This window comes from Mesocricetus auratus, unplaced genomic scaffold (assembly GCF_017639785.1).
Source record: "Mesocricetus auratus isolate SY011 unplaced genomic scaffold, BCM_Maur_2.0 Super-Scaffold_4256, whole genome shotgun sequence".
NCBI lineage: Eukaryota > Metazoa > Chordata > Mammalia > Rodentia > Cricetidae > Mesocricetus > Mesocricetus auratus.
The window spans coordinates 28,777,911-28,803,394 of NW_024429182.1; the positions used below are offsets into that span (position 1 = coordinate 28,777,911).

The 25,484-nt window shown below is 39.5% G+C and overlaps 1 protein-coding gene and 1 long non-coding RNA gene across 3 annotated transcripts in view; one reads left to right on the forward strand and one right to left on the reverse strand.

Annotated features, from left to right (window-relative positions):
• Positions 1–722: 722 nt before the first annotated feature.
• On the reverse strand, positions 723–15,284 carry LOC121140407. Of its 2 annotated transcripts, none has more exons than XR_005877230.1 (3): positions 14,467–15,284; positions 10,538–10,592; positions 723–2,896 (listed from the first exon to the last, which is right to left on the reverse strand). It is a non-coding gene; the product is annotated as an uncharacterized LOC121140407 (long non-coding RNA). The 2 variants fall into 2 exon arrangements; XR_005877228.1 differs by lacking the exon at positions 14,467–15,284 and adding an exon at positions 13,999–14,133.
• Prkg1 (protein kinase cGMP-dependent 1) overlaps positions 14,254–25,484 on the forward strand; it is a 1,145,204-nt gene continuing 1,133,973 nt past the window's right edge. Inside the window, exon 1 of the mRNA XM_040745627.1 lies at positions 14,254–14,519. Coding sequence (XP_040601561.1) covers positions 14,254–14,519 — 266 coding nt within the window. The remainder of the gene's footprint in view (positions 14,520–25,484) is intronic.

Sequence of the window (25,484 nt, forward strand, 5' to 3'; positions counted from 1 at the left end):
TGTTGTTTCTACCAGGTGTTTATTGCCTTGGCTCTGGCCAACCCATTGACTATACACACATTCCCCCCAGGTGGTGTGGTCTGAGAGATCAACCCGAAGTCAGCATGCATCATCTTGAGCCTTCTTGCTGGCTGTTAGTTCTTGTGGTGATAACCACTGCTTTCTGTGCTGGCCTGCCTGGCTGTTCAAGTAGAACTAGATGGGAAGGGGAATGTCCTTGGATACCCTCTTCTAAACAAAGTCCATATTTTCAGTGGGAAGAATTATGCATCATTGTATTTACATGACAGTTTTACAGCTTGAATTAAAATTGTTTAAATGGTTATCAAGAATCGGGAAACTCTGAGCTCTGTAGAGATGGGCAATGCAAAGTAAATAATGAATAGCATTTTGGATGCAAATATTCCATGTGTCAGTCTAATCTATTGTGAGGTTTGTGACCACACAGCATGCCTGTGCTTCCTACTCACTATCAAAATTGCTCATGACCTCAGAATCGTTAAACATAGTACAGAGGACTAGGCTTGTAGCTAAGTTGGTAGAGTGCTTGCTTAGCAGGTGTGATGCCTTTCTTTTTGTCCCCAATACCACATAAAGTTTGGGCATGATGGAACAAGTCTGTAATGCCAGCATTCAGAAGCAGAGGGGTCAGAAATTCATCATTAGCTATACAGTGAGTTTAATTTTGGGGCCAGAGTGGGCTATGTAAAAAAGAGACAGTCTTAAACTAAAAAGTATATAAATGAATAAATAAGCATAATACAGAAAATTCTCTGCTACTCAGTTTAAGCACAAAAGGAAAAGCTTTTGTGTTACTGTTTCTGGAGGTTTCTATTTTCATACATCAATGCTATTGTCCAATGTTTATTATGGGGTGAAACCAAATAGGAACAGTTTCAATTCATTAGTTGTATTAATAATTTAATCCTCTTGATAATATCTTACTAGTAAACTAGTATTTTTATTTAGGAATAGAAATTTAAAACACTGGCTACATTTTAAATTATGAATATTCCCCTGCCAGGGATGCTGGCAATTAGCTTCTACTGTATAACAAACCACTCCTGAACTGAACTGAGTGGCATTAAACAACACCAATTATGTTTATAATTCTATGGGTCATCAGCTTTAGTTCAACTCTCCTGGGCTGCATTTCAGTTCCAAGAGGCATTGATGGGGTTCATGTGCATAAAACAGGCACTGAGGGGTTGATGACCTCACTCCCATGTGTGGTGACTGGCTGCCTGTTTGCAAAGACAATAGAGATAACTGGGTCATGTCCCACTTATCATCCAGCAGACCATAGTAGACTGGTTCTCCTCATAGTGATTACAGTTTTCTCCATGGCAGTGAAAATGGTCGAGTCCCAAATACATGAATACATTTTTAAAGGCCCAGCTCTTTCACATTTGTTAATGTCTCATTGACCAATGCAAGTTACACCTTAAGCCCACAGTCAACATGAGGGAAAATTTTCCCAAAGTGTGCCCGTGAGAAGGAAGTTATAATAGATACTTTAAATCTATCACAGGGACACATTTCCAAAATGGTAGTGTATGTTCACATGTTTCTGAAAAGATTTACTGTGATAATTCTACTTAGAAGCTCAGTAATTAGTGTCACACACTTTTTACTCCAATATGTGGGAGGTTAAGATGAACAAGTCCAGCTTGAGCTATACAGTGATTCCCTGGTCAGTTTAGACTACAGGAAAATACCATATATATATATATATATATATATATATATATACTTATATATATATATAAATACATTGAAAAAATCTAATGTTACTTCAATTAAACACCATATTCAACTACTGTTTTGAAGTTACCTGTACTCCTAACATTTAATTTTAATAATGGCTGAATGAATGATGAAGGTACTTCTGTTGTTTCTTCAGATATGAGAAGTTGGAGACTCTAAGCACACATGGCTCTTGTCTATATTACAATAGCTGAGTTGTGATAATTTAGGGAGTTCTAAGGATGTTATGAGTATCTATTAATAACACTCATTGGTAACATGGGATGATGCTGATGTTATAATATTATTTAATAATTAAAATAAAAGGTTACTTTATTTTAAAAGTCAAGCCATGCATTACAATAAAACTAAGGACTCACTGCTATTAGATTTCCCATCATAAATATTTCTATAATTAGTTGTATATTTTACTTTAATTGGAATTGATTATAAATGCAATGTAAACTCTATTTTTCAGAGAAGTCATATAATTTTACTCACTACTAAATAAATCAAAAAATTTAAGCACCATCCATTAAGCTATGTCATTAAATCTGAAAATACATGACCAAATACTAAATAACTGGCTAAATACTCCTTTTACTTAGAGAATTATAAGTTGAAATCATTATCAAGTCTCTACAAATGTCATAATTTATGTTGATTTAAAGCAAATGAATTTATTTGAGAGAAGTTAAATTATAAATTGAATATGTAGCACTTCTACAACAGTCATGTTAAGATACAAACAAAAAACAAAATACCAAGAAAACCCTGAAATCTGTGGAAGATAATCTTTAAAGGATGTTGTCCTGGTTCGTCATGTTGTCAACTTGGCAAATCTGGGAAGAGGAACTTCAGTTGAGGAAATGCTTCAATAGATTAGCCAGTAGGTAGGTCTGTGGGGCCCTTTCTTGATTGCTGATTGAAGTTGATGGGTCCAGCCCACTGTGGACAGGTGGTGCCACCCTTGGTCCAGTGGACTCTGGATGAGCCAGTCAGAGGAAATCAGCCAGTAAGAAGTGTTCTTCCAAGATCTCTACTTCAGTTTCTGACTTCGGGTTTTAGTTCTTCACGATAATGGACTGTATCCTATAAATCAAGTAAGCCTTTTCTTCTCCAAGTTGCTTTTGGCCATGGTGTTTTATCACTGTAACAGAAGGCAAAGTAGAAAAGGTAGCTTAGGAAGATGAGAGGCAGATTCACACTAGACTTGGTAATACCCTTTCAAATTCTCAAATAGAGTTTAAGAAAATGCAAATGCCTTCATATAGTCATTGAATGGCAACATTTACATCAAAGTTGATGGAAATGGCTCACTAATTATTTGTTTGCTCTCTTCTCTAACAATGAACTTCAATTGAAATCAAAGTGTAAGGACCTAAATTGTCCAGTACAGTTCCCTTAAACACTGTTAGACAAGAACAGCAGGGATTCCTAAGTATCTATGACTTGGTTTTGTCCCTGTAAAGGTCTGGTGTGACATAAACTACTTTTCTTCCATGTCTATATGCTTATTGTAAGGGTATGTAAACACTTTAAAACACAGATAAAACAGTGTTTGGCAATGCTCCAAATAATAATTAATTTCAATGATTAGTTCTTAACATCTATTTGTGGATGTGAATATCAACCCAGTTTACTCTATATCTGTGCAGTGGCAATTGTCACTTGGTAGTGCCTGGAGATACTTTGGGTTGTAGTAATTGAAGACAGGGCTGTAACTAGCAACCAGTGAGTAGAGCCCACTAAAATCCCTACCATGTACAGCACTGCCTCCAACAATAGAGTCCTGTGGTTGAAAATGCCAGTGCTTGTGAAATTGATCAAATTCCGTTCTATACTGATGAATGCTACACTAGTTCCAATTGTTTAAATAATGTAGTCATATGAACACACACATACACGGCTCTCTCTAGAATGTTAGGATGCTTTTGCGTGTAAAGGAAATTAAATTCTACTGCTTCTAAAATCCATTAAACTGTGTGCTTCACATGTAGGCTGCCATCCAGCAGCCCAGGTATTAGTGAAAACTAGTAAACATGGAAAATAACATGATACAGCACATCTCTGTGTGACAGTGAGAGTCAACAGGGACATTATCACTAGCTCCATGACCATGTGGATGTAGAATTTTTGGAGGATGAAGGACAAAGAAGGAATTATTTTAGCTCTTTTAAAATAGTCTTCACTAGTTAAGTTCAGTCAATTTGTGATATTTACATATTAAAAATGCAAGTTCCTAATTATTCCTAAGTATCTATGACTTGGTTTGCTGACTGTGGCTATAATTTCAGGTGTGTATTTATGTAGGTTAGATGTCTCTTGTTTATTGCAGCAAATACCTGAGATCATTGGCTTGGAAAGAGGACTGGTATATTTTGGCTCACTGCTTTAGAGGTGTCTGTGTGTCTGTCATGAGTTAGTGCCAATGCTTTTATGCCTGGGCTAGGGTATTAGAGCATGGTGGAAGAGTCCTGAAACCTCTGGACACCTGGACACTAGTGGTGGTAGTTGCAGAGCTACAGGTTACACTTGTTGCCACTGAATCGTACTGAAAAATGGTTTAAATGGTAAATTTCATGTTGTGTATTTTATTACAGTTATAAAAGAGGAAAACATTACCCATGTAAGCATATTATACATAAAGATAAACATTATATCTCAAAAGAAACATCACATATCTATTTTCCTTAATTAGTTAGCATGTTTCTCATTCAATCATGCTAGTTTTTATATCAACTATGTTTCCATATAGCTATGGATTTCTTTCTAGGCTACATGTTCCCTTCATTAACTAGTTTACTTATTTTTGCTCATAGTTTTGGCTTAATTATTATAGCACAATTATACATTTGATACCTGGTAGGACAAGAGTTACAGTTTTTTTGTTTTTCAAGTATTTTTCACAGTTATGCAATGTCTATTTCATATGAATTTTAAAATCAATTCACTTCTGTTTTGCAGCTGAAATTATATTTAACTCACACATAAATCTATATGGGAAAAAGCAATTACTTCCCAAGAAATTTACACTATTTTTAGATTATAATTATAAAAGAATTACTTTGGGGATGGAAATCATTTTTGTTCATAAAACTGTTTAGTATTTTTGTGATTACAACCTCTCTCTAATTTTCCATAACTCTTCCAAACATTTACATGTGAGTAAATGTTTCTTCCATTGTAACACTTGAATGAATCTGTTCACTCTATGTTAGTTACATGCTCACATGCATTGTCTATTATATGATGTATCAAATGTTCATTAATTTTATCTCTATAAAAATTTTTTAATTTCTATGTAATAAAAATAGACTCCTTGTTCCCTAAAAGTAGAGCAATGGTCATGTAGGTCTTTATATAAATTCCTATTAGCCCAGCACACATTTAAATCTGGAAGCTTAGTTGTGCCAAGGTATTTTTTGATTTAATCAATATAACTATTTTAACCTGATTTTCAGAGAGAATAGATTTTTATAGCCAAGAGCATGTAGCTTTTACAGGAGAAATGAAAAGAAAAGAATACAGTAAGACTAGAGTATCGCATTATTGATACCATAGTTAATACTTGCCTGCTTCCAGATATTTTTTCTCAGTTTTGGCATTTGGTTAAATCAAGGTCTCTTATGATGAAACACTTGATATTCTGGAGGCACTGGTGCTTGCTGACAGGTGTCTTGCCTTTGTCCTACCCATGCCACCCCTACCATCACACTGTCCCCTGCTTGTCAGAGAACGTACACACGGAAACCTCTCCTCAGAGGGTTATGAAAGGTTACGCTAAAATGTAAAGTCATAGATATTCAGCTAGTTCTTTGTTTATCAAGATAATCCTTTGTTTAACAAAGGCGACCATGCGCCCAATAGGTTTCCTATTGCCTTGGGCTTTCTGTGAATTGCTTTTACAAATGAAGTTTTAGGAAACTAAGACTCTACCTCCACCCCACTGTGTGCATACACACAGTGGTAAAGAATTGTGCACATGGCCTATTGCTTTTCTGTCTCCATCCCCTGTAATAACATAGCACATGGGGAATATGCCTTTGCTTTTATTGCAGTCATTTGCTTACAGATTTGAGTAGCACTGAGTGACTCCCCCTGAACTCTCATGAGTTAGTTCACTGGGGTCAGATGCACTATCTTTCTCACCTCAGCCCCTCCCGTGTCTAGAAGAGCATCTGCGAGCTATACAGCAGTGAACAAAAAATAATCTGCCGGATGAATGAACTGAAGCACATCTGCTCAGATACCACAAATATTTATTTTAATTTCTCTTTCAAGGCAAGAATGCTAGTTCCATGACATTGTTAATGAAAAGGATTGTTAAAATAAATGGCTCTGCTCCTGTATCTTTCCTAGAATGCTAATTTGACATTTGCCCAGAAAGCTAGATGGGTCTGACTGGAGGGACAGAAGCTGCCAGCCCTCGATGGATAGTTACTGCCCTCAGCAACCATGGCATTTACAATGCTTCTTCCTTACTCTGCCTCTGTGCTTCACATAAAAATATTTGACAGCTCTGAGTGGAGGTTTTTAAAGGACGAAGGTTAATTTTAACTGATGTACCCGAAATAGAGAAAGGAGTTATGAGAAATTTAAAAGTCATCAAAATACATGCATGTACACATGGCAGACCTTACACAATACACCCGGCACCAACTTAAATCATCCTTAGGTACTCCTGGTAGAGTTTCTTGCTGATGATTTTAGCCACAGGCTGAGTCATGTCTGCTTGATTACAGTGTAAAGTGATCTTTCTTTATTAGAGGGAGTCTTGAATGAAGGGTGGTGGGGACAGTGTCTTCCTAGGTCAATATTCTGTCTCTCTGCCACCTCTCTACTCTCTGCAGACTGGGTATGTGTGTGTGGGGGTTGGGAGAGGCTGACAAGACTGCATTGGAGAGGGAGCAGAATGCTGATAGCGCGCTTTTCTTGATTCATGGAGCAACTTTCCACTGGAACTGGTGTAAGACCTGAACATTATTATGGGAAACATCCAAATTCTTCTTCACTTTTCCATTTACAGACTGAGAATGGACCCTTGAAAGCACCATCTGTAAATATGGGAGCTTTTTGCATCTCCAGAAAGGAACATTGTAGGTTCTGGGGAAATACTTTTGGTAGATGTAAAAGTAAGTTATAAATCATTTTGTAGTAAATGCGTAGATATTCTAACAAAGTTACTTACACGTAGACATGGCCTCAATGAACTTTAAATAATAAAGCAACAACTAAACAGGTGTGCAGTCAGATTAGAGATTAAAGATAATTTGTGACCGTGATAAAAATCAAGAGACTGTCAAGATGCCTTATGCCTAGCAATGGGTCGTTCTGCTTTGTGCATGGAAACTGCTCATTTGAAATAACCAGCAGTGAGCATAGAATGAATGTCTCCATTATTAAAGAGCAGGTAAAGAGGATTAAGGAGTAGAGTTTATTTTCTCAATTCTTAGAAGTATGCACAGCTGGTAACATTTGTCTTGTACCCTTAAAATATCAAACTGTTCTGAGGTTAAGCCTACCAAGTCCAGTAAGAAGTACTTCACTTATTTAAAGGGAAAGAGGAGAGTATAAATGGAGCTGAGGTGGATAAAGGGCCCGCACTCTTTAAATGCAGCAAGGTCATTGTTTTCTTACTGAACATTTTATCATAAAGAGGGATAGTGTGGCAGGCTGGATTTGAATAGCAGTTCTGAAAATTAGGACATAACAGTGTTTAGTTAGGTTACAGGCTAAAATCCATGCAAGGCATTAGATGTCTTCTCTTCATGGGTACATGTTTAGTAAAAATGTGCAGTTTTACTATTAGAATTTTTCACCAGTGATTCACAATGCAAAGTGCCAGGGAGCAACTGCTTCCTTAGAGAGGGACTCAGGAAGCCAGATGAAAGAAACACTTGCTTCTTGCTATATAACCTTTTGTGCTTCAGGATTTTATATTGTGAACAAACTTTCTATACTAAGAATAATTCATTTTTTACATGATATAAGCAAGAGAGTTCATTTTCCTCATTAAAAAAACCCCAAACAATCCAAACCACATCTAACTCAGAAAAAGGTTTGTAGTCTTCCTCTCTCTCCCGGCTCTTCTCAAAGGATTGACATCAGTGTAGGAACCTGAAAGATCATTTATATGGGAGTATTTGATTTTTGTATGTGACTATGGCAACACTTTCAATTCATGAACCAAGATTATATTTAAATGTATTCCAAATCTTGTATTGGAAATAAGCAATACCACATAAGACACTTCTTGATATTTTATGGACAGGACAGCTAAAGCTTGGTTCACTACTAATTGGCACAAGATTACAGAGTTAATCTACCAACAAGGTAAATTACTGCAACACTTCTACTTTGTAGCCAATCAAACAAATGAATGGCTTCAGTCCTTCCTGGAGCCCAGGGCTGGCAGGATTTACACACTGGTTACAATAAGATACAACCTTAAACATAAAGTCCATTTATAGAAGAGAGTTGTTCAAAAGGCTATTTGTACTGTCCCTAATATTTCTTATTCAGTGATAATTTATAGTAATATTTTACATACTCAAGTATACACTTAAAATAAAATAGTGTTACAGAAAATGATGCTTTGGGGGAAGCCAGGCTCCAAGGTTGGAAAAATGATTTCTTGCATTTGTAATTGGCTTCTTATTAAATGATGGTTGAATTGTTTCGCAGTTTTATCTCATCACCTTGCAAATACTATAAATTGTAGAGACTCAGATTAGCATCTACTGATGATATCACAGGTGTGGAAGTGAGGAGTCTGGGTTCAGCATGGCTCCTCAAAGGGTTAAAATTCTAGTGTCATTTGTCATTTCTGATGCTTTCTCACAAGGAGTACAGATCCTCTTTTCAGCACAAGAGGTTGAGGCAAGAGTCTCTTCCTTGTAGACTAGAAAGTCCTTGCTCCCTGTTTGCTACATTCCTTGCCATGTGTCTGCTTTATCCTCAGAGTTCACAAAAAATTTACTTTGAATGAACTAGAGAAACTGGATTAGATCAGGCTCACCCAAATAATTGTTTTGTTTTAAAGGCAAAATATTGTGATGTCAATTATAGCTTTAACAAGCCTTCACAGCCCTGCTTTGAGTATTATTTTTAATTAATCAATTAATTAATGTATTTATTTTTCATCCTGACCACAGTTTCCCCTTCCTCCTCTACTCCCAGTCCCTCCCCACCACCTTTCCTCTGCTCCCTCCCCATCTATTCTTCCTCAGTTTCTATTTAGAAGAGGGCAGCTCTCCCATGGATATTGACAAAACATGGCATATCAAGATTAGGCACATCACTTTGTATTAAGGCTGGGCAGTGCAACCAGTATGACGAATAGGGTTCCAAAAGCCAGCAAAAGAGTCAGAGACATGCCCTTCTCTCACTGTTAAGAGTCCCCCAAAAGATCATGTTACACAACTGTCACACGTGTGCAGATTAGTTTTTAATTGAATAACTGAGAGATGGCATATGTGTAGCAGGGGTATGGAGACAGTATGAGTACTGCCACAGTCATTTAAACCAAAGGTCCTCAACACCTGTGTGTGTGTGTGTGTGTGTGTGTGTGTGTGTGTTGTGGGTTACAATTAAGTGATAAAAGACAAATAACCTTGAGGATTTAGGTGTAAAAGAAATATATATGCATATATATATATAGTTTGTATTCTTGAAGCTCATGAGGAAATAATTAATAGCTTAAAGTCACATGGTAGCCCTGTCTTCATATTCTACGTCCAAGACTCTAACAATCTATAGAATTAGAGCTCTGCAATGTATTAAGTATCATGGTTTCATGTTTAAGTATTATATTTCCAAATTTTAAGATGGCTTATTTTTAAAACATATGCACAGATACAGCATATAAAGAAGACAATGGCTCTTCTGTTATAAGCTGCTGAACAGATAAAAAACTATTTTACATTGTGAAAAATGATTTATGTACACTTTTCTGTGGAGGAAGACTTTTCTTTCAAAAAGCAAAGCTATTATGATTCTTTATGTAAATTCAATAAATGTAATGTGATAAATTTAAATTTAGAAGGTTTAAAAATGAAGCCAACATTTAATTAGCTATCCTTATGTTTTATGTGTTTTTTTTAATGAGGATGCTGGTGTGAATCTGGACTTAATAAGCTTACATTTTTGAGTTAGGGATGGTCACACTTCTTGGTCACCAGAACATAGCTGATTCAAGTAAAATAGATGCTTAAGGGAAAATTTAGTACAACAGAGAATAAACTGAATATAACTTAGTTTCTAATTGTCAAATGAGTATACTTTTTTCCTTATGGCACAGGACATACCAGAATTTGTCCTTCTTTCCGAGTTTTAAACCCTGTGGAAGTCATAGGATGAACATGGTCTATAAGGTCAGAATGAGAACAGATATCTGCAGACCTGCTGGGGATCAGAAGGAGAAGGCCATGGCTCTTCCTTAAGCACCCAGCTTTAGTAACGACTGAACAGAAACATGAATGTGGATGTTTTCATTTTGGTTTACCAATGGTGTCATAGCATTCTTTCAAAAACACTGCCATTTCTATCACTATAAGAAGTGTTTTGATGTAGTGGCAGAGTAAGCAGAGAGATAGTGTATTGACTCTCACCCCATTTCAAAGGTGGGACCCCTGCCTTGATTTTTACTTTCTCAGCCTTGGTTTCTTGTCTTGTATGGCCATTCTTACTGGCCCCATAAATAGGTACCTGATCATTTTCTTTGGTCTGGACCCTTACTGTCACTGATACTATCTCTTTCTAGAAGATAGAGACACTGAAGCAGACTCACCTTTAGTTACCTTTTAAAGTTGTAAGTAGATAATAATGGCTCCTGTGATATTGACCTAGATTAAAAGATAGGAATATCATGAAAACTACTATAACATGCCTGTAACACTTTAGTTTCTTTAGGAAAATGTTCTATATGAAAGGGGAAAAAAGAGGGGCAAACCATGACTATAACATTTGACAGTGGATATTCTTTTTTAGATAAAAATATTTGGCATTGTATATAAAATGTAATCCTAAAGTGTCACAAGGAGAAAAACTTCAGTAAGACAGCTGATTGTTAGAACTTGGATCTTAGGGATTTCTTTGGAATCATATAAGATTTTAAGCTTACTGTGTTCCCATAATCAAAGAAATTTTTTCTTTTTTCTTTTAGAAATAATCTTATTTTACATTCTCTCATCCACCCATTCTTCCATGCCCCTCACAGACCTCCCCAGCCCACCCCCACCCACTCCCCAAGTATAGTGAGGCCTTCCACAGGGGGGTCATCAAAGTCTGTCACATCATTTGGGGGAGGGCCTAGGCCCTCTTTCGTGCATGTGGGCTACAACAGTATCCCTCAATAGGCAATGGGCTCCAAAAGTCCACTTGTGCACTTTAGTTCTGTTTCTCCCTGTCTTCATAGAGGCATACATCCACCTCGCTATGTATTTCATGTAGAAGCACACTGCACTGGGATTCACATGGTCCATGGCAAAACGAGACAGTGCTACCAAGGAAAATCACCTAATCTGTGCAAAAATCAGTAAATCCATGTCTAAAATGGAATGGAGTAAGGAGTTAGCTTCCAGAGTCACTATAGGGATTAAAATTAGCATGCTCAGGCTTAGCTCTGTGCTGGCATGCATTATAAACCCTGAGGGCTAAGAGAGATGATCCATCTCTCAGTAGGTTCAGTACCTACTACTCTTCCAGAGGACCTGAGTTCAGTTACCAGCATTTGTGTCTGTTGGCTCACTACCCCTACAACTCCAGCTCCGGGAGGCCCACTGCACTTTTCAGGCCTCCTTGGGTACCCCCCGTGCGCGCGCACGCGCGCGCGCGCACACACACACACACACACGACGCACGCACGCACGCACACACACGCACGCGCGCGCGCGCACACACACACACACACGCTTAAAAATGAGAGCTGGGCACTGGTGGCACACAACTTTAATCCCAGCATTTGGGAGGCAGGAGTAGGTGTATCTCTGAGTTCAAAACCATCCTGGGCTACAGAGTGAGTTCTAGAACAGCCAGGGCTACAGAGAAAAACTCTGTCTTAAAAAAACCAATAACAACAATAATCTTTAAAAATGTTTAGCATCCTTTTTATTATTATTTAGTGGCTATAAAAGATAATTTTAAAAACATGATCTTCACATTTTCTACTATTCTTGACCACGGAACATGTAAACATTGCTATAGGCATTTAAGGAAATAACTGCAACTTCATTGTGACTAAGATCGTTTTTAGTAAATTTTTTCTCAGGGCACTAGATGGCGACCTTCACCTTTCATTAAAAAAAAAAGTTTCATTACTACTTCTGCTCCAACAGAAGTGCTGCTGCAGATTTAGAAGAAACAAGGGTAATGCCACATCTCACAGCTGGGCCACTGGAATGCCACCATGTCCAACTGGTGCAGAACCCAACACCATGGCATCCCAGTCTTGAACTCAGACTTCTATACTGGCCTTGGACTTTGCAGTCTTCCATCTTCCCCTGTAGAGTGTAAGGTCATTGGGTTAGGTCGTCTTATCAGGCTTCCCTTATGATCTAAATCACACAGTTTTCAGCTAATGAACAAGACTGTTTATTTCTCCATGCATCACCATTACTTAAACTAAAAGGGACTCACTTAAAAATAAGTTTAATTTAGGAGGAAAGTGGTTGGTTTGGAGTTCTGACATACATATGGCATCCTGGCTTAAATGGTCCTTTCAATAGGCAATGTTGAAACTGTGCCCTAGACTTTTAAACATGATAAAAGGTTTTTTTGTTGTTGTTGTTTTGCATGGAGTAGTTTTTTTAAAATACCCATGATTTTGAGTATTTCTAAAAAACAGATTGTGGCAGATTCCGTTTTCACACAGGAGGAGACAGGAAAACAACCATCATCACCACCACAGACAGCTGAGCCTGGGTAGAGGTATTTGTTTCCCTTAAGAAACCCAGATGTTGTGCTTAATGATTCTAACTTAATGTAATCAGTGAGTACAGCTAGCACTAGGTAATAGGAGAGAAAATATATTTTAGGGTTTATTTAAAAGCCAAAGCACATGATTGTTTTCCTTTCATGCATTGTTTCAGACCAGATAGTATACTTATTTACTTAATTTTTAAAGTAAAACACACACTGTTTTTCCTTTTTAAAGGAAAGTGTTTACTAGTTAAGAGAAACTCTGTTTTAGTTGCATCTGCTAAAATTTGTTAACTTGTTGTTCATTACCTGAAAGAATTCCCCCATTCACCAAATAAACGGAGAACAATGCTTTTTTAAAAATAAAACATGCTGTCTGTGGTGTACACTGGGTATCTTTAAAGTGTAGTAATTACTAAATACTCGGGATCAAAGGGCTATAATAATTCCGTTAGCATTGGCTAGATGATGGATGCTCAGATAAGGGAGAAACAAAGATGAATAAGGTTGCAGTTTTCAAATTCAACTGGGAGGGTGAGCCAGCAGTTCAGCAGCTGCAGTAGCCACTTCAGAGCCATGAAAGATGATATTTGGGTGCTCAATATACAATATTTAACTGGAGCAGATAAAATAAAATCCAGACTTTAAACTGTTCACAATCAACGCATGGCCTTGCGTTTTCCATAATCACTTGGCTCATCATGATATGCTCATTCAACTTCCCCTCCAACTGTTTAGTCCACAATTTCCAGTGAAGTTATGTGCTACCAAAACTCGGAATTACTAGTATTGCTGTTGCCCTGTTGGTCATTCTTATTAATGAAGGTCTCAATCTCAGAGCTTGACAGTGAGAAGAGATGCACACACATGCACCTTCTCTCATGACCACATCCAGGCATGCCAAGCAGAAAAGAAGGAAATGGCGAAAACAAAGATGGGTTTCTTTAGGTTGTCTAAAGGCAATTTAATATTTATGATCTCTCTCTCTCTCTCTCTCTCTCTCTCTCTCTCTCTCTCTCTCTCTCTCTCAGGATCCAGTTACAAGCACTGCGTCATCCTCAAGAGATCACATGGTAATTGTAGCTATTTCAGGCATCAAGTGTCATAAAGCACCCCATCCCACTCCCTTCTTTTGGTACCATATAGCCTAGAAGAGTGACTGAGTGATGGAGTAAGCTCAGGCTCTCTGGTCCAGCCCTCCTAGAAACCAGGCTCTCGGTGGGGTGGCGCGCTCCCTTATTCTCACCAAGCGACTGGGAAAGGGGGACGAGGGAGGGGGGTCTCAGGGGAGGAAGGGCGGCTCTAATTGGTTTCTCAATGAAAGATAATCACCTATTCCCCAGAGACGCTAGGGATTAGCACTCTGCCTCTCCTCTCCTTCCTTTTAGACGCCTCATCGCCTCACCGTCCCCTCTGAGCTTCTAGTCCATTCAGCAGAAGCAATTGCAGGAGCGGGGCCACACTCCGTGTTCCGGGCTGAGCGCCCTAGTCCCCGGCTCCCTGCGCTGCGCTCCTCTGCCGTCCCAGCCGCCGGCGTGCCGCTGGAGGAAAAGTTTCCAAAGGGGGGGATCTGGCTTAACCATAAAAATGAGTGAACTGGAGGAAGACTTTGCGAAGATTCTCCTGCTCAAGGAGGAGAGGATCAAAGAGCTGGAGAAGCGGCTGTCAGAGAAGGAGGAAGAGATCCAGGAGCTGAAGAGGAAGCTTCACAAATGCCAATCCGTGCTGCCGGTGCCCTCCACCCACATCGGCCCGCGGACCACCCGGGCACAGGGCATCTCCGCCGAGCCGCAGACTTACAGGTCCTTCCACGACCTGCGCCAGGCGTTCCGGAAGTTCACCAAATCCGAGAGGTAGGAGTAGGGCGTCGCGGGGCAGGGGCCACATTCTCCCGGTGCCCGTGGGGACTGCCTTAGGGGCGGCAGGGGTGGGGTGTGGGGTGTGCGACTCCGGGATAGCGCAGGGCGCCCCCTGCTCGCCGTGGCGGTCCGGGAAGGGGAAGTGTTTATTTTTGTTTCTGCGCATCACGTGCTGTGGTTGTCTCTGGCGGGCTGGGAAAGGCGAGCTCTTCGTGGAGACGCACCCCTGTGGCGTGGGGGTGGGGAGAGGGACCGCGGAAAGTTTGCTACCTTGCGCTTGACAGCGCGGGTTGCTGCCTCCCTGGGCGCCCACACTGGAACTGAACCCTGACCGTCCCCGGACTGGGAAATTTCCCAGAGGCGACCCTTAGACCCAGGCCGCGGAGTGACCTGTGGCTTGCTGGGGTCGGAGTTCAGTTTAGAGACAGAGTTTGTCTGGATACAGTGAGATCTGCCAAGAGGGCTCTGGCCGGGTTGGGGCGGACTGGGGTCTGATCTCCACCCCATAGATCCAGCCTTCAGCAAGGGATTGGGAGGGAAGGGTTATTCACAGGGTCACTTTCAGGGGGAGCTGTGATGTCATCAAGAGAAGGCCACCAAACCCCACCTCTGGGTGCTCATTTGCTCTGCTTCTGTTCCTTCCAGAAGTTCCACTCTCAGTTGTCCTGGGGTTGGTGGTGGTTGAGTCTCCTTGCACGTGAAGCAGGTTAGGAACAACTGCTCAGTCTAGTGCAAGGGGAACAGCATGTCTGTTTGCTTCAATGTCAACCCCTTCCAGGAAAAGTTGGTATAGGGAGCCAAGGGAGGGAATGCTTTCTCTAGGCGACACCTCGCTTCTCCCTGTCTTCCTCCCTGGCATTAAGAGCCAGAGTCTTCCATTTCCAAGTTGTGTAGTATCTTCAGGGTGTTCAGAAGAGGCTGGGTGGATTTTGGCCACAGTAGGAAGGTTTTGCACTCCACACACCGCCTTCTCGGAGAAGGCAGATCGATCCGGCTGCAGCGTTAAAGCCCTGTGGACATTAGGGAGAGGAAGTGCAGACTCCAAAGCCCATTACTGGCTTTTAGTCTCTGGAAGTGCAGGGCCGAAAGTGCATTTCTCAGGATATTGAATATTCCATTAGGCGTGCCTTCATGCCCGCCTACCTCTTACCCTTTCCCTCTTCTTAGATCACTTGGTGTCTGACTTTGGGGCTCTCGGGAGACTACTAAACTCCCCAGCCCCCAACACACACACACACACACACACACACACACACACACACACACACACACACACACACACACACACACACACGCAGAGTTCTCTTGCTTCTTGCTTTGAGGCTAGCCCTTCTAAAGAGCAAGCCTTATCATAGGTCCCCTCTGGGCCAGTTCCAAGCCTCCATGTTCCTGCACCTCCCCTGTACTGTACCGACTCTCTAGAGTATTGATCACAGGGTGGGCAACCAAAACAGACAACAAGGGGGTCGAAACTGTCAGAAGATCCAGAGCTGGGAGCGGGTGGGGGTAACCGAACAGGAATCCCCAGGAAGGATACCACTTAGGAAACGCGGACTCTTCTGAACAGGGATCTCAGACAGCTTCCAGATACCCTGAGTCACCTTCCACTCTTGAAGTGACACTGGTACCTTTTGGCCCAGACTGCCTTGGAAGTTTCTATTGCCTGGAACGAGGCCAAGCCCCTCCCACTTGGGCAGAAACTGCCGAGTTAGTCTTTGGCCTGGCCCGAGCTTGGGAAGCTGCTACAGTCCTGCCTCCGCCTGGCTGTGCATTCCGCGGCCGCTGCCCTGCCTGGCGCTCGGCAGCTGGAATCAATCTGCCCACCTCCTTAAGAAGCCACTTCATCAGCGGTCACCAGGCAGCTGCTTGCCTCCCAGGGCTGCCGCTTCGAGCTTTATCGCATTTTTGAAATTTCAGAGTTCGTGTCTGGGCTGTGCCCCTTAGAGTAACAGTATGGCTTCACAGAAGAGAGGAAATTCTCACCAGGGTCTGGAGAGGACCGGAGAAAACCCGCTTACAGAGACTTTACCCCCTAGACAGGCATTCTCAAAGAATGCAAAGTTTTTGTATCTATGAAGAGGAAATGGTTTACGTCTCCTATGAACTATCTCCCCTTTTGACCCCTCCCCCACCCCATTCCCACCGCAGTGTTTTCTTACTGAAGTAGGAACTTTCATCATCGCAAGAGTGGGCTCATGCATGATAGGGTTTAAGGGCACATTTATTTGTGTTTTGAACCAGTGTCTGGATTACTTTCTACTTCCTCTTTGTCCTGATTTACACTGAACTGAGGCAAACGTTCTCCAACTTGTGAGGACTTTTAAGTTTTCAAAAGAAAGCCTGCAGTTTATTTTCAGTGAGGTGACTCATTAGCATTTAAAGAATTTGACAGGTATAATATATGGGCATTCTATCCATTGGAATTAGGCACACACTTAAAGAGACAGGACTAAATTCTCAACTGCAACACACTTTGGTTTAACTAAGAGGAAAAAAAACACTTAGAAAGACATTTCTAAACGATGAGGGTTAATAACAAACAAAACGTTTTCAGATAAAAGAATGTTTCCTGTATCCTGTGTATTCGGGTTTAGGAAGCAGACAGTCCATCCATGTCCAGTGACATGCTGTCACTGAAACAGAAGGCTTTATTGCAATGCTAATATTCAGTTACAATTGGAGTGATGGTTATCAGTGCTGACGATTCATTTCAAATGTTATTAGGACACTCCAGTTTCATACTAAAAAGAAAATAATTTTAGTTAGAATTAGAAATTTGGGGGGAGGGAAAACTAAAAGACGGTTTTCCTATAATTTAGGCTTTAGAGAGAGTCTGTAATCTAAAAATAATTTACATAGTAGGTGGCAAAACATATCTTAAGCTTTTATTGTAGTGGAAGGAAATGGGAGAAATTATCTGCTGCTGTAATCAACTAGGTCCAATTATCCAGATTTCCATGTGTCCACAGAGGATATAATGCTTGTTCTCCATTAAGAATGATCCAAGTATCTAAGGAATGCTTAGATGAAAATTATACCAGGGAAGAGGAAGATCTAAGCTCTAAAGCTTAAGTATCAAGTGAACAGTATGATGCTCATGTTTAAAAAGAAAACATCTGACTTATTGCAGTTCTCATTTACAGACCCCTTAAGAAATTCTCTGTAGGGATCAAGTGATTATCATTGAAAACTGCAGGCTCTTTCAGATGATGGCGATGATATTTTAAATTTATGTTTTAAATACTTCCTTTTTGCCAAAGAACTCCAAGTATTTCCCATAGATTCCTCTGAACTGGATTCCCTGTATGCATATACTTCACATCCAGAATTTCCAATTCCTCTCAATTCTTTTCCCAAAATTTTCATACACACATGAGTTCCTTATTTTGGCTGCTTCATCAACTAGTGTATTCACAAGGGACTGCACACAAGTTTTAAATTAGCTTGAGCATGGGCTAGAATCAATATTAACTAGTTCCCAGAATAAGAGCAGACAGTATTCCAAAGTGGCTGGAGCTATTTTTGTCTTGAATCCCTTGCTTCCAATGATGCCAGTTGATCAGCTGGAACTCAAACTTCCATGGCAGCATAGATACTTGGGACTGGATGGCCCAGAAAACCCTTGCCTTCTGCATCTATGAGCTGAGTCAGATGTAATTTGGCCTTCAGACTCAGTCAAGAGGCAAGGCCTCATTTTGACATAAACAACTTCAATAAAATGTGTTCTGGCTGTATTCTGGGACTAACACCAGTTACTCACCCATTGCTCATATTGAAAATACACAGAGTTTTGAAACAATTACAAAAGCAACAATAAAGACAGCTTATCTTTGTCATCTCAACACTGTGCTAGAAACAGGGCCTACTGCAGCAAGTCACTGTTATACCTTAGCACATCTAAAGGGTACCTGCCCTTCTCAGTAATTTGATGCTTCAAATCTAGTGACTTGGTTATAGACTCCACCTAAGTACCATTACAAGCAGTTTCAAACACAAACCTTCTAGTTCTCAGAGTCCACATAATAGATGTACTGTAGAGCCCCAGACCAGGGCTGGTTCAATCTCAGTAACAGGCGAGTATTTCTCACTGGGTAGAAAGGACCCACCAGGTGCTAAACTGACCTCTTTAGAAAGGAACCAGTGGACTCTTACAACCCTCTTATGTACCTTGTATGGGTCTGCTTAGCTGGGAAGTCCTCAGGCAGCCCTCCTTTTGTAGGACTGTTACTTAGCAACCTTTCCCCTTCCTCTTCTGCTGGCTTCTGTATCTCAGTGTCATGTTCCAGGTGGGGATGATGGATAATAATATTGTGAAAGGCATTAGAATTACTCTTGCATCCTTTGGATTCCCTTTGCATTTACTGGGTAGGTGAGGAGGGTGGCATGTGCCAAACGTTTTACATCTTCACATAGCTGTAATCAAAGTGAATGATCAATATATTAACTTTTGAATATGCTTCTGATTAACATTGTAATAGCCTCACAACAGCCTTGGGTAGAGAACATTGATTTAGTTGAATCAGCTGAATAATTTTTTTGGTAGTAATTTAAGAGAATGTAAGCTAATGGCACAGGGCAAGATTTTTCTGCAGGACAGCTGATGAACACCCCTGTCTTGCCATATGTCATTGAAAAGGGCAAGTCTGAGCATCAGCATGTCACACGGACTTTCAGCCTAAGCTGTGCATGAGAGGGGTAGTTCCCTGGTTTAGTGATGAGAAAACTGAGCAAATCCTTGTGGACATGCTTTTTAAGGCATCTCAAAAAGTAGAAATAGAAGGAAAATGTAGTTTTCTTGGTTGTTCATCTGTACCAGAGATGCCAAATTGGTATCTTTGGCATGTGGTTAATTTATATCTATTTAAGAGACATTTCTTTGAGCTCAGTTCTAGTTCTGGAAACAAGACCATGTATCCACTAGAAAGTTGACCCTCACAAAGCAATTTCAACCAGACCTGAAAAAACAAGAGCTGTCCTTTCTTCTTTCTCCTTCCTGACTGTGGTCATGGGCTGGTGACATTACTGAGGAGAGATGCTGAGAATGCACTAAATCTTTTGATAAGATTTCTAGGTGATTTCATAGCTGCACAGGGTATGGATAATTATTTTTGTTTCTCATTGAGAGTTTCCTTATCAGGGTTCAGAGCCAGACATTATCAAGGTTTCTTGTAGGTTTTGGAAGTTACTGTGAGCTCTGAGATAAACCAGGGATAGCATATCCTGTTTCACAAAAGTGAAAGATCAGAAGCTTGGGAACTGTAGGAAAGGAATATTGACCTTGACTCTGTCTTTGTTGATGTGTTGTGCTGTTGGTTCACTGATGAGAAAAGAGGACAAAAGAAAATACAATGAAAAACACATATGTACACACAGAGACACACACATGTATATTCATGAAAGCAGATGTACAGAGTACAATTTGTATGCAGACATACCAAATTACCTGTTGATTGCATTACATATCTGATATACATTTAATGTAGTAGTTGCTATTATAAAACTTCATGTCTAGCTTATCTCAAATAAGTTCTTATAGGAAAGATGGCTTCCTCTTTACATCTGTTATTATAAGGCAGTTCAAGGTACCTTGTAGATTCTCAAATGTTTTAGTGTGCTATTGGTCACATATTCCTATGCTGTCATCCAGCACCAGATACAAGAATCAATGTTTGTCATTCCTTCTTTATCAACTGCTCCATTTTCTCATCCCTTTCTTTGTTCTTGACTCTTCCTGAGCTGTGGGTCTCTCTCTTTTGGATCTGTAGTTTTAGCTTCTAGCTTGACATTTTTGAGCCCTACCAGATCTGTCTGCTTGCAAAAGTCTCAGAACAGAGACATGGAGCAAAGAGTACTTGTTTGAAAGATTACTGTATTTTAAAAGTTGTTTATGTATTCTCAGGTCTGTGTGTGCATGAGTGTGCAATGTGTGTATGTGTAATTTGAGTTTCATAAATTAAAAATTATTTATTATGAAGATTTGCAATGCTTCAAAATAGTTGTTCAATGGGAAACTGGTGGGTCCTTAAAAGACATTTATACTCTTATGTGGATTTAAAAGCAATGAATGGTAGAACTCTCCTTCTCGTTTTAATATTTTCCTTCTGTAACAATAGATTACTTTTGTGGAATGGCTAATCATATCCACAGAAAACAGTAGAGATTATGCATAGAGCACAAACTTTGGTACATCCTGTGTTTAATGTATTGTAAGCATTTTAATTTTGTTTTGTGAATGAATAGAATGAAAACCTATATTGCCTTAGAAAAGCACAAAATGCAGAACTTATATTAATGAGAAAGTTTCAAACTAATATCTGAAATTTGTCCTGCCTAAAGCACTGGTTGTATGTTAATTCTTTCCTTGGTGCATATTTATTTGATTTATTCTTGGGACTCTACTATTAGTAGTTAATTTGTTATCCTGGTATTTAATTTGGGTTGATTTTCTTTTTTATGAGTATGACATATTAGTGTCAAGGTGGCAACAAAACTGCTGATTTCATGTCAGTGTTTATTTGAAAGACAAACAAACCAGCACAGTATAAGGTATCTATTGTAATTTACTTGAGTAGAAATTAGCCTGACTTTTTAAGTTGTGATAGCATCGATACAACTACAGTTACTAAATTCCCCCATTGCACTTGTTGCAAATTAAGACTCTCTTTTGTATACAGTCTAATTTAGCCAGTGCTTCAAATATATTTTAAATTTCTGGATTTGTCTTCCTTTGAGCACCCAGACCTCAAAATGCTACAAAAATACCATTATAAAACCCTCCAGGGCTCCTAAAAATATTTGTATGTTTGCCTTTCACAAATATTCCTGGGTTTGTTTATTCAATGATATGGTGCTATGATTGTCTGACAAGCAACTCAAAAGCCTTTGGGTAAATGTTAGTGTTTTTCCTGATGCCTCCTATTGCCCACACAGTGTGGATGGAACTCATTTCATGTGTTACACAGTCACCAAAGGACTTGTTTACATGTGCCAGAGATGTTGAAAATAGAAAATTCTTTTATATCTTAGGCTGTAAACCCTTGTGAAGAAACCAGGTCTGTTTACAGGAAAAATTCCAACCAACTACAACCGGCAATTTACCATGTTTCTCCCTCCCATGAGCTGCCTTTCAGAGAAAAGGTATATCTTGAATATATTAAAACCAAGTGAAAGAACCTTGTGTCTTCCAGGGCAAAAGCACTTCACATTCAATGGCAAGTCCTTTTAGAAACTAAGATGACTCTAAAATAGTCACCCTGTTATCCTCTCTTACCCCAGCAGATTTCAACCGCAGCGTCAGAAGAAAATGTCATGTATTACATCGACTGTAAGGTTAAAATGAATAAATGACTGTTTTTTTAAATCAAAATTCATGAATTATTTGCTTCTTAAAAACAAGGCTGAGTGCATTCCCAGGCCTTTCCCCAGGGAAAGTCATTCACTCTAGTTCCAATCAGCTTTCTAGATGGGAAGGCTTACAAATGTATGGCAGGAAATTACACATAATCCACAGATGGTCTTGTCTTTTTTACAGGAGTATGTTACACATGGGGATATCATCTGTCTTATGAGTCACTGCAGAAAAAAATGTCTAAGAGCCCCGCATCTGATCTAGAGTTCTGAAAAGTCAGCTTCTTGACTCTGTGACTCGCTAAGCTTCTTATTTATAAACAAAGGCATTATTTCCCTAGGCTCAACTTAGCACTTAGCCTTCACAGCAGAGTCCACAAGATGGGATGATCATATTATCAGTGGCATAGGAATGTTTCTATGTGTGCACAAGTGAACTTATTTTGTGTTAATAGTTAGAGTGTAATAAATGGTGGGAGAAAACATTTGACTAATGCATGGGACCCATGTTGCGTAGCCACATAGATTAAAATAAGCTGAGTTTTAAGATGTAACAGAGTTCTTTAAGGTAGAGAAGTGCAAATTGCGTATAACATAGATATGGCCACACAGGGATTTAAGAAATATTATTTTAAAGCCTTTTCCCTTACAGTAAATGAAACATTGTTTTCATATTTGTTGTTTTGCTTGCTCATACCATATTTTAGAGGATTCTATCTAATAAGGTTCTCCCTGTACCCATCTTCAGATATTTTACATAGTTGTTTCTCAACAGTGTCAGAGGAATTGAACTGGGGACACAGAATTAGAATTGTTAGCTTTTATGCAATATCTTCTTTAAGTTAGTTTAGTTAAGACTTTCATTAACACGACCCGTGAAAAACATCTGACTTCCCTTCAGATTTATAATTTTTACTCCACAGCTGATCATAAATTTGCAAACAGCAAATTACAGAAATAATAACGGAGGCTGGATGCCTATTCACCTCCAGCCTGGGTCTTGGGGATCTGTTTTCTGGGTTAGGTCCACTATGCTGGGTCAATTCCAGGACTAGTTTTTGTTTTGGAGGGTGGGTAAGCATGAAAGGAGGATGGGTAAGGTGAAAAAAGGAAATGTGTTAGATGCAGGAAAAAATTTACAATGCCATTATTTATTCTAGAGAATGCTTCAGGTCATCTGCTCACCATTGTAAGAGAGGGAGGTCTTCAGGCTTCAGTGTAAGTATGCTTTTAAAGGCTGTGAAGCAGAAACAAAGATAAGAAAAGACTTGGGAAGGATAAAGGATAATGAGAGAGCTAATTCAACTCTCCCCACAAGATGGCAGCAGAAGTATAATATTTAGTAACTGGAATCAACTGGCCGTGTAGAAATACCTTTAGGTAAATATTAAAATCTATTCCCTAAGACATAACTTTCTTAATAATAGGATTCATGTTTGGAAAATGTGTGATGAACTACATATTGACCTATGTTTTTCTAAGCAGTGATGATTGGAGGGAATGTGTTTAAAATGCTGAGTGAATTATTCTTCTGTGTTTGTCTAGAAGAAAAGACAAACAGGATGGCATCCATGGAGAGTTCTATGAACCTTAATGTCACCTGAAGGAAATGTCTATACTCCTATGGGTCAGCCTCTGGGTTCAGATTTCAAGGAAGAGTGGAAGTGGGGAGGAATAATGGACAATTAAGGCTGGTCTAAAATGTATGGATATGTGAGGCACTAAATAGAATTCCCCTCCCCCAACACACACACACACACACACACACACACACACACACACACGCACGCACGCACGCACGCACGCACACACACATCTCCCCTGGAAAACCAAAAAGAAAATTATTATAAGAAAACTTAGGCAATTCAAGCAGATGCTTCCATTTCCTTGATAATTCTATAATTAAGTAATAATCTAGTAAACAGTCGGGGTGTTTAATATTTCAAAAAGAAAAAGCAACAGAATATTTTCTGAGATGTCCTGAGTATAGAATGATTCTCAGTCTGGGGTAAAAAAGAACTGGGCATAGGTTTTCCTGCCTGCTACTGAAGGATGCCATGTGGGTCATGTCTAGCAGTGTGTAAGTTTTTGAATCAATATTCCCTTGAAAAAGTGTTACTCAACCTTCATGTAAAAGGCTATTTCATTCACTCTGTGGCCTCTTGTCATGCGAACCCCCCAAGGGCCTGAATATTGCTGCTGCTGGCTGACATTTTTCCTTTTAATTTGGTCTGTCTTGGTGAGGTTGTGCTTTTGGTAAAAACAACATAGTTTATAATTGATGCTTTTAAAAGTCTTTTTAATTGGCCACCTTCCTCACTATTGTGTTGGATGTTTCTTAAAGCAGCAAGAAGGAGAATAAGAAAAAAACAAAAAACTTTAAAATGATGAACATTTTGATGCCCTAATCGACAACAAACTGCTCTTGTAAAAAGTGTGTTTTAGAATTATATGATAAACTTATATTTGCAACTGTCAATATACCAAAATATTCCTTAGGTCAGTAATTTATATTGTTCCTAGGTTAGAGACAGAAACTTTTTGAAAGCCTGGGTTGCAGAGAGAATGAAGTGCAGATCCAATGGAGGGCTTTCTTCCTGGTGTGGCATGGTCTAGCAGAAATTTCCCTGTCTGATATACACAGTGAAGAGAACCTCAAGCAGCAAACAGCATGCAGGCATTTACATCCCTACCCCCATCTCTCCACCCAGATCTTTCCCCTTGTTATCTCTGCAAAGCAAATTCCTGAAGTGTAACAGCAGGGTTTGAGGTATCCTGCCTTGAAAGTGTCTGGTTATCTGTGTTTAGGATACTAGGAAGGCAGTGTACTTAAGATAGGGTAGGTTGGCAACACTGTGGCCACTCAGATATTAAAGGCATTGGAGGGCAAACGCAATCTCTTTTGTGTAGTGCTGTATCATACTTACTATTCCAAGAATGTCATTGTGCCTTCTTGATGACTATGGGCAAAGGCTACGCCTCAAATCTGTTGGTTATGATCTTTGGATTTGTCTGTTTCCTTGCTTGCTTCAACTGTACAAACAAAGCATGCTAGTTGTCAGACATTAGAAATATACACAATTAATCTCCTTAGTCTTTCCTCTTTGTCCTACAGTAGAGAGCCAGTGTTGAAATTAAATGTGTTTGTGCAAACCTTTATGTAGAAAGAGAGCTCTCTGGTTTGGAGTTGTGTATTGTTTGCTTGTTTCCTTCGTAAACTATTATTCTTGTGATTAATTATAGTATCTAGGCTTTTTGCCAGTTGAGTTCATATCAATCTTTTTCATATCCATATGTTGCCCCTTCTATTCACATACCTCAACTCAATTGATAGTTTCTATTTATTTGATTTTTATTTTTTGTTGTTGATGCAAGGAGTACCAATGGTGAAACTAATATTCTTGTGGGCAGCTTTTGAGAAGAAATTTATTTATAGATGGGATGAATGCCAGAAAGTGAGAGTGGCAAGTCAGAAACTAAAATTTTAGTTCAAATCTTTAAATTCATATGGCAGTATATATACTTGGTGTGTAATAGAAATGGTCTATATCTTGTCTATTCCAAAGAAACAAGGCAAATCAACAAATTTAACCTTTACACATTAAGACAGTT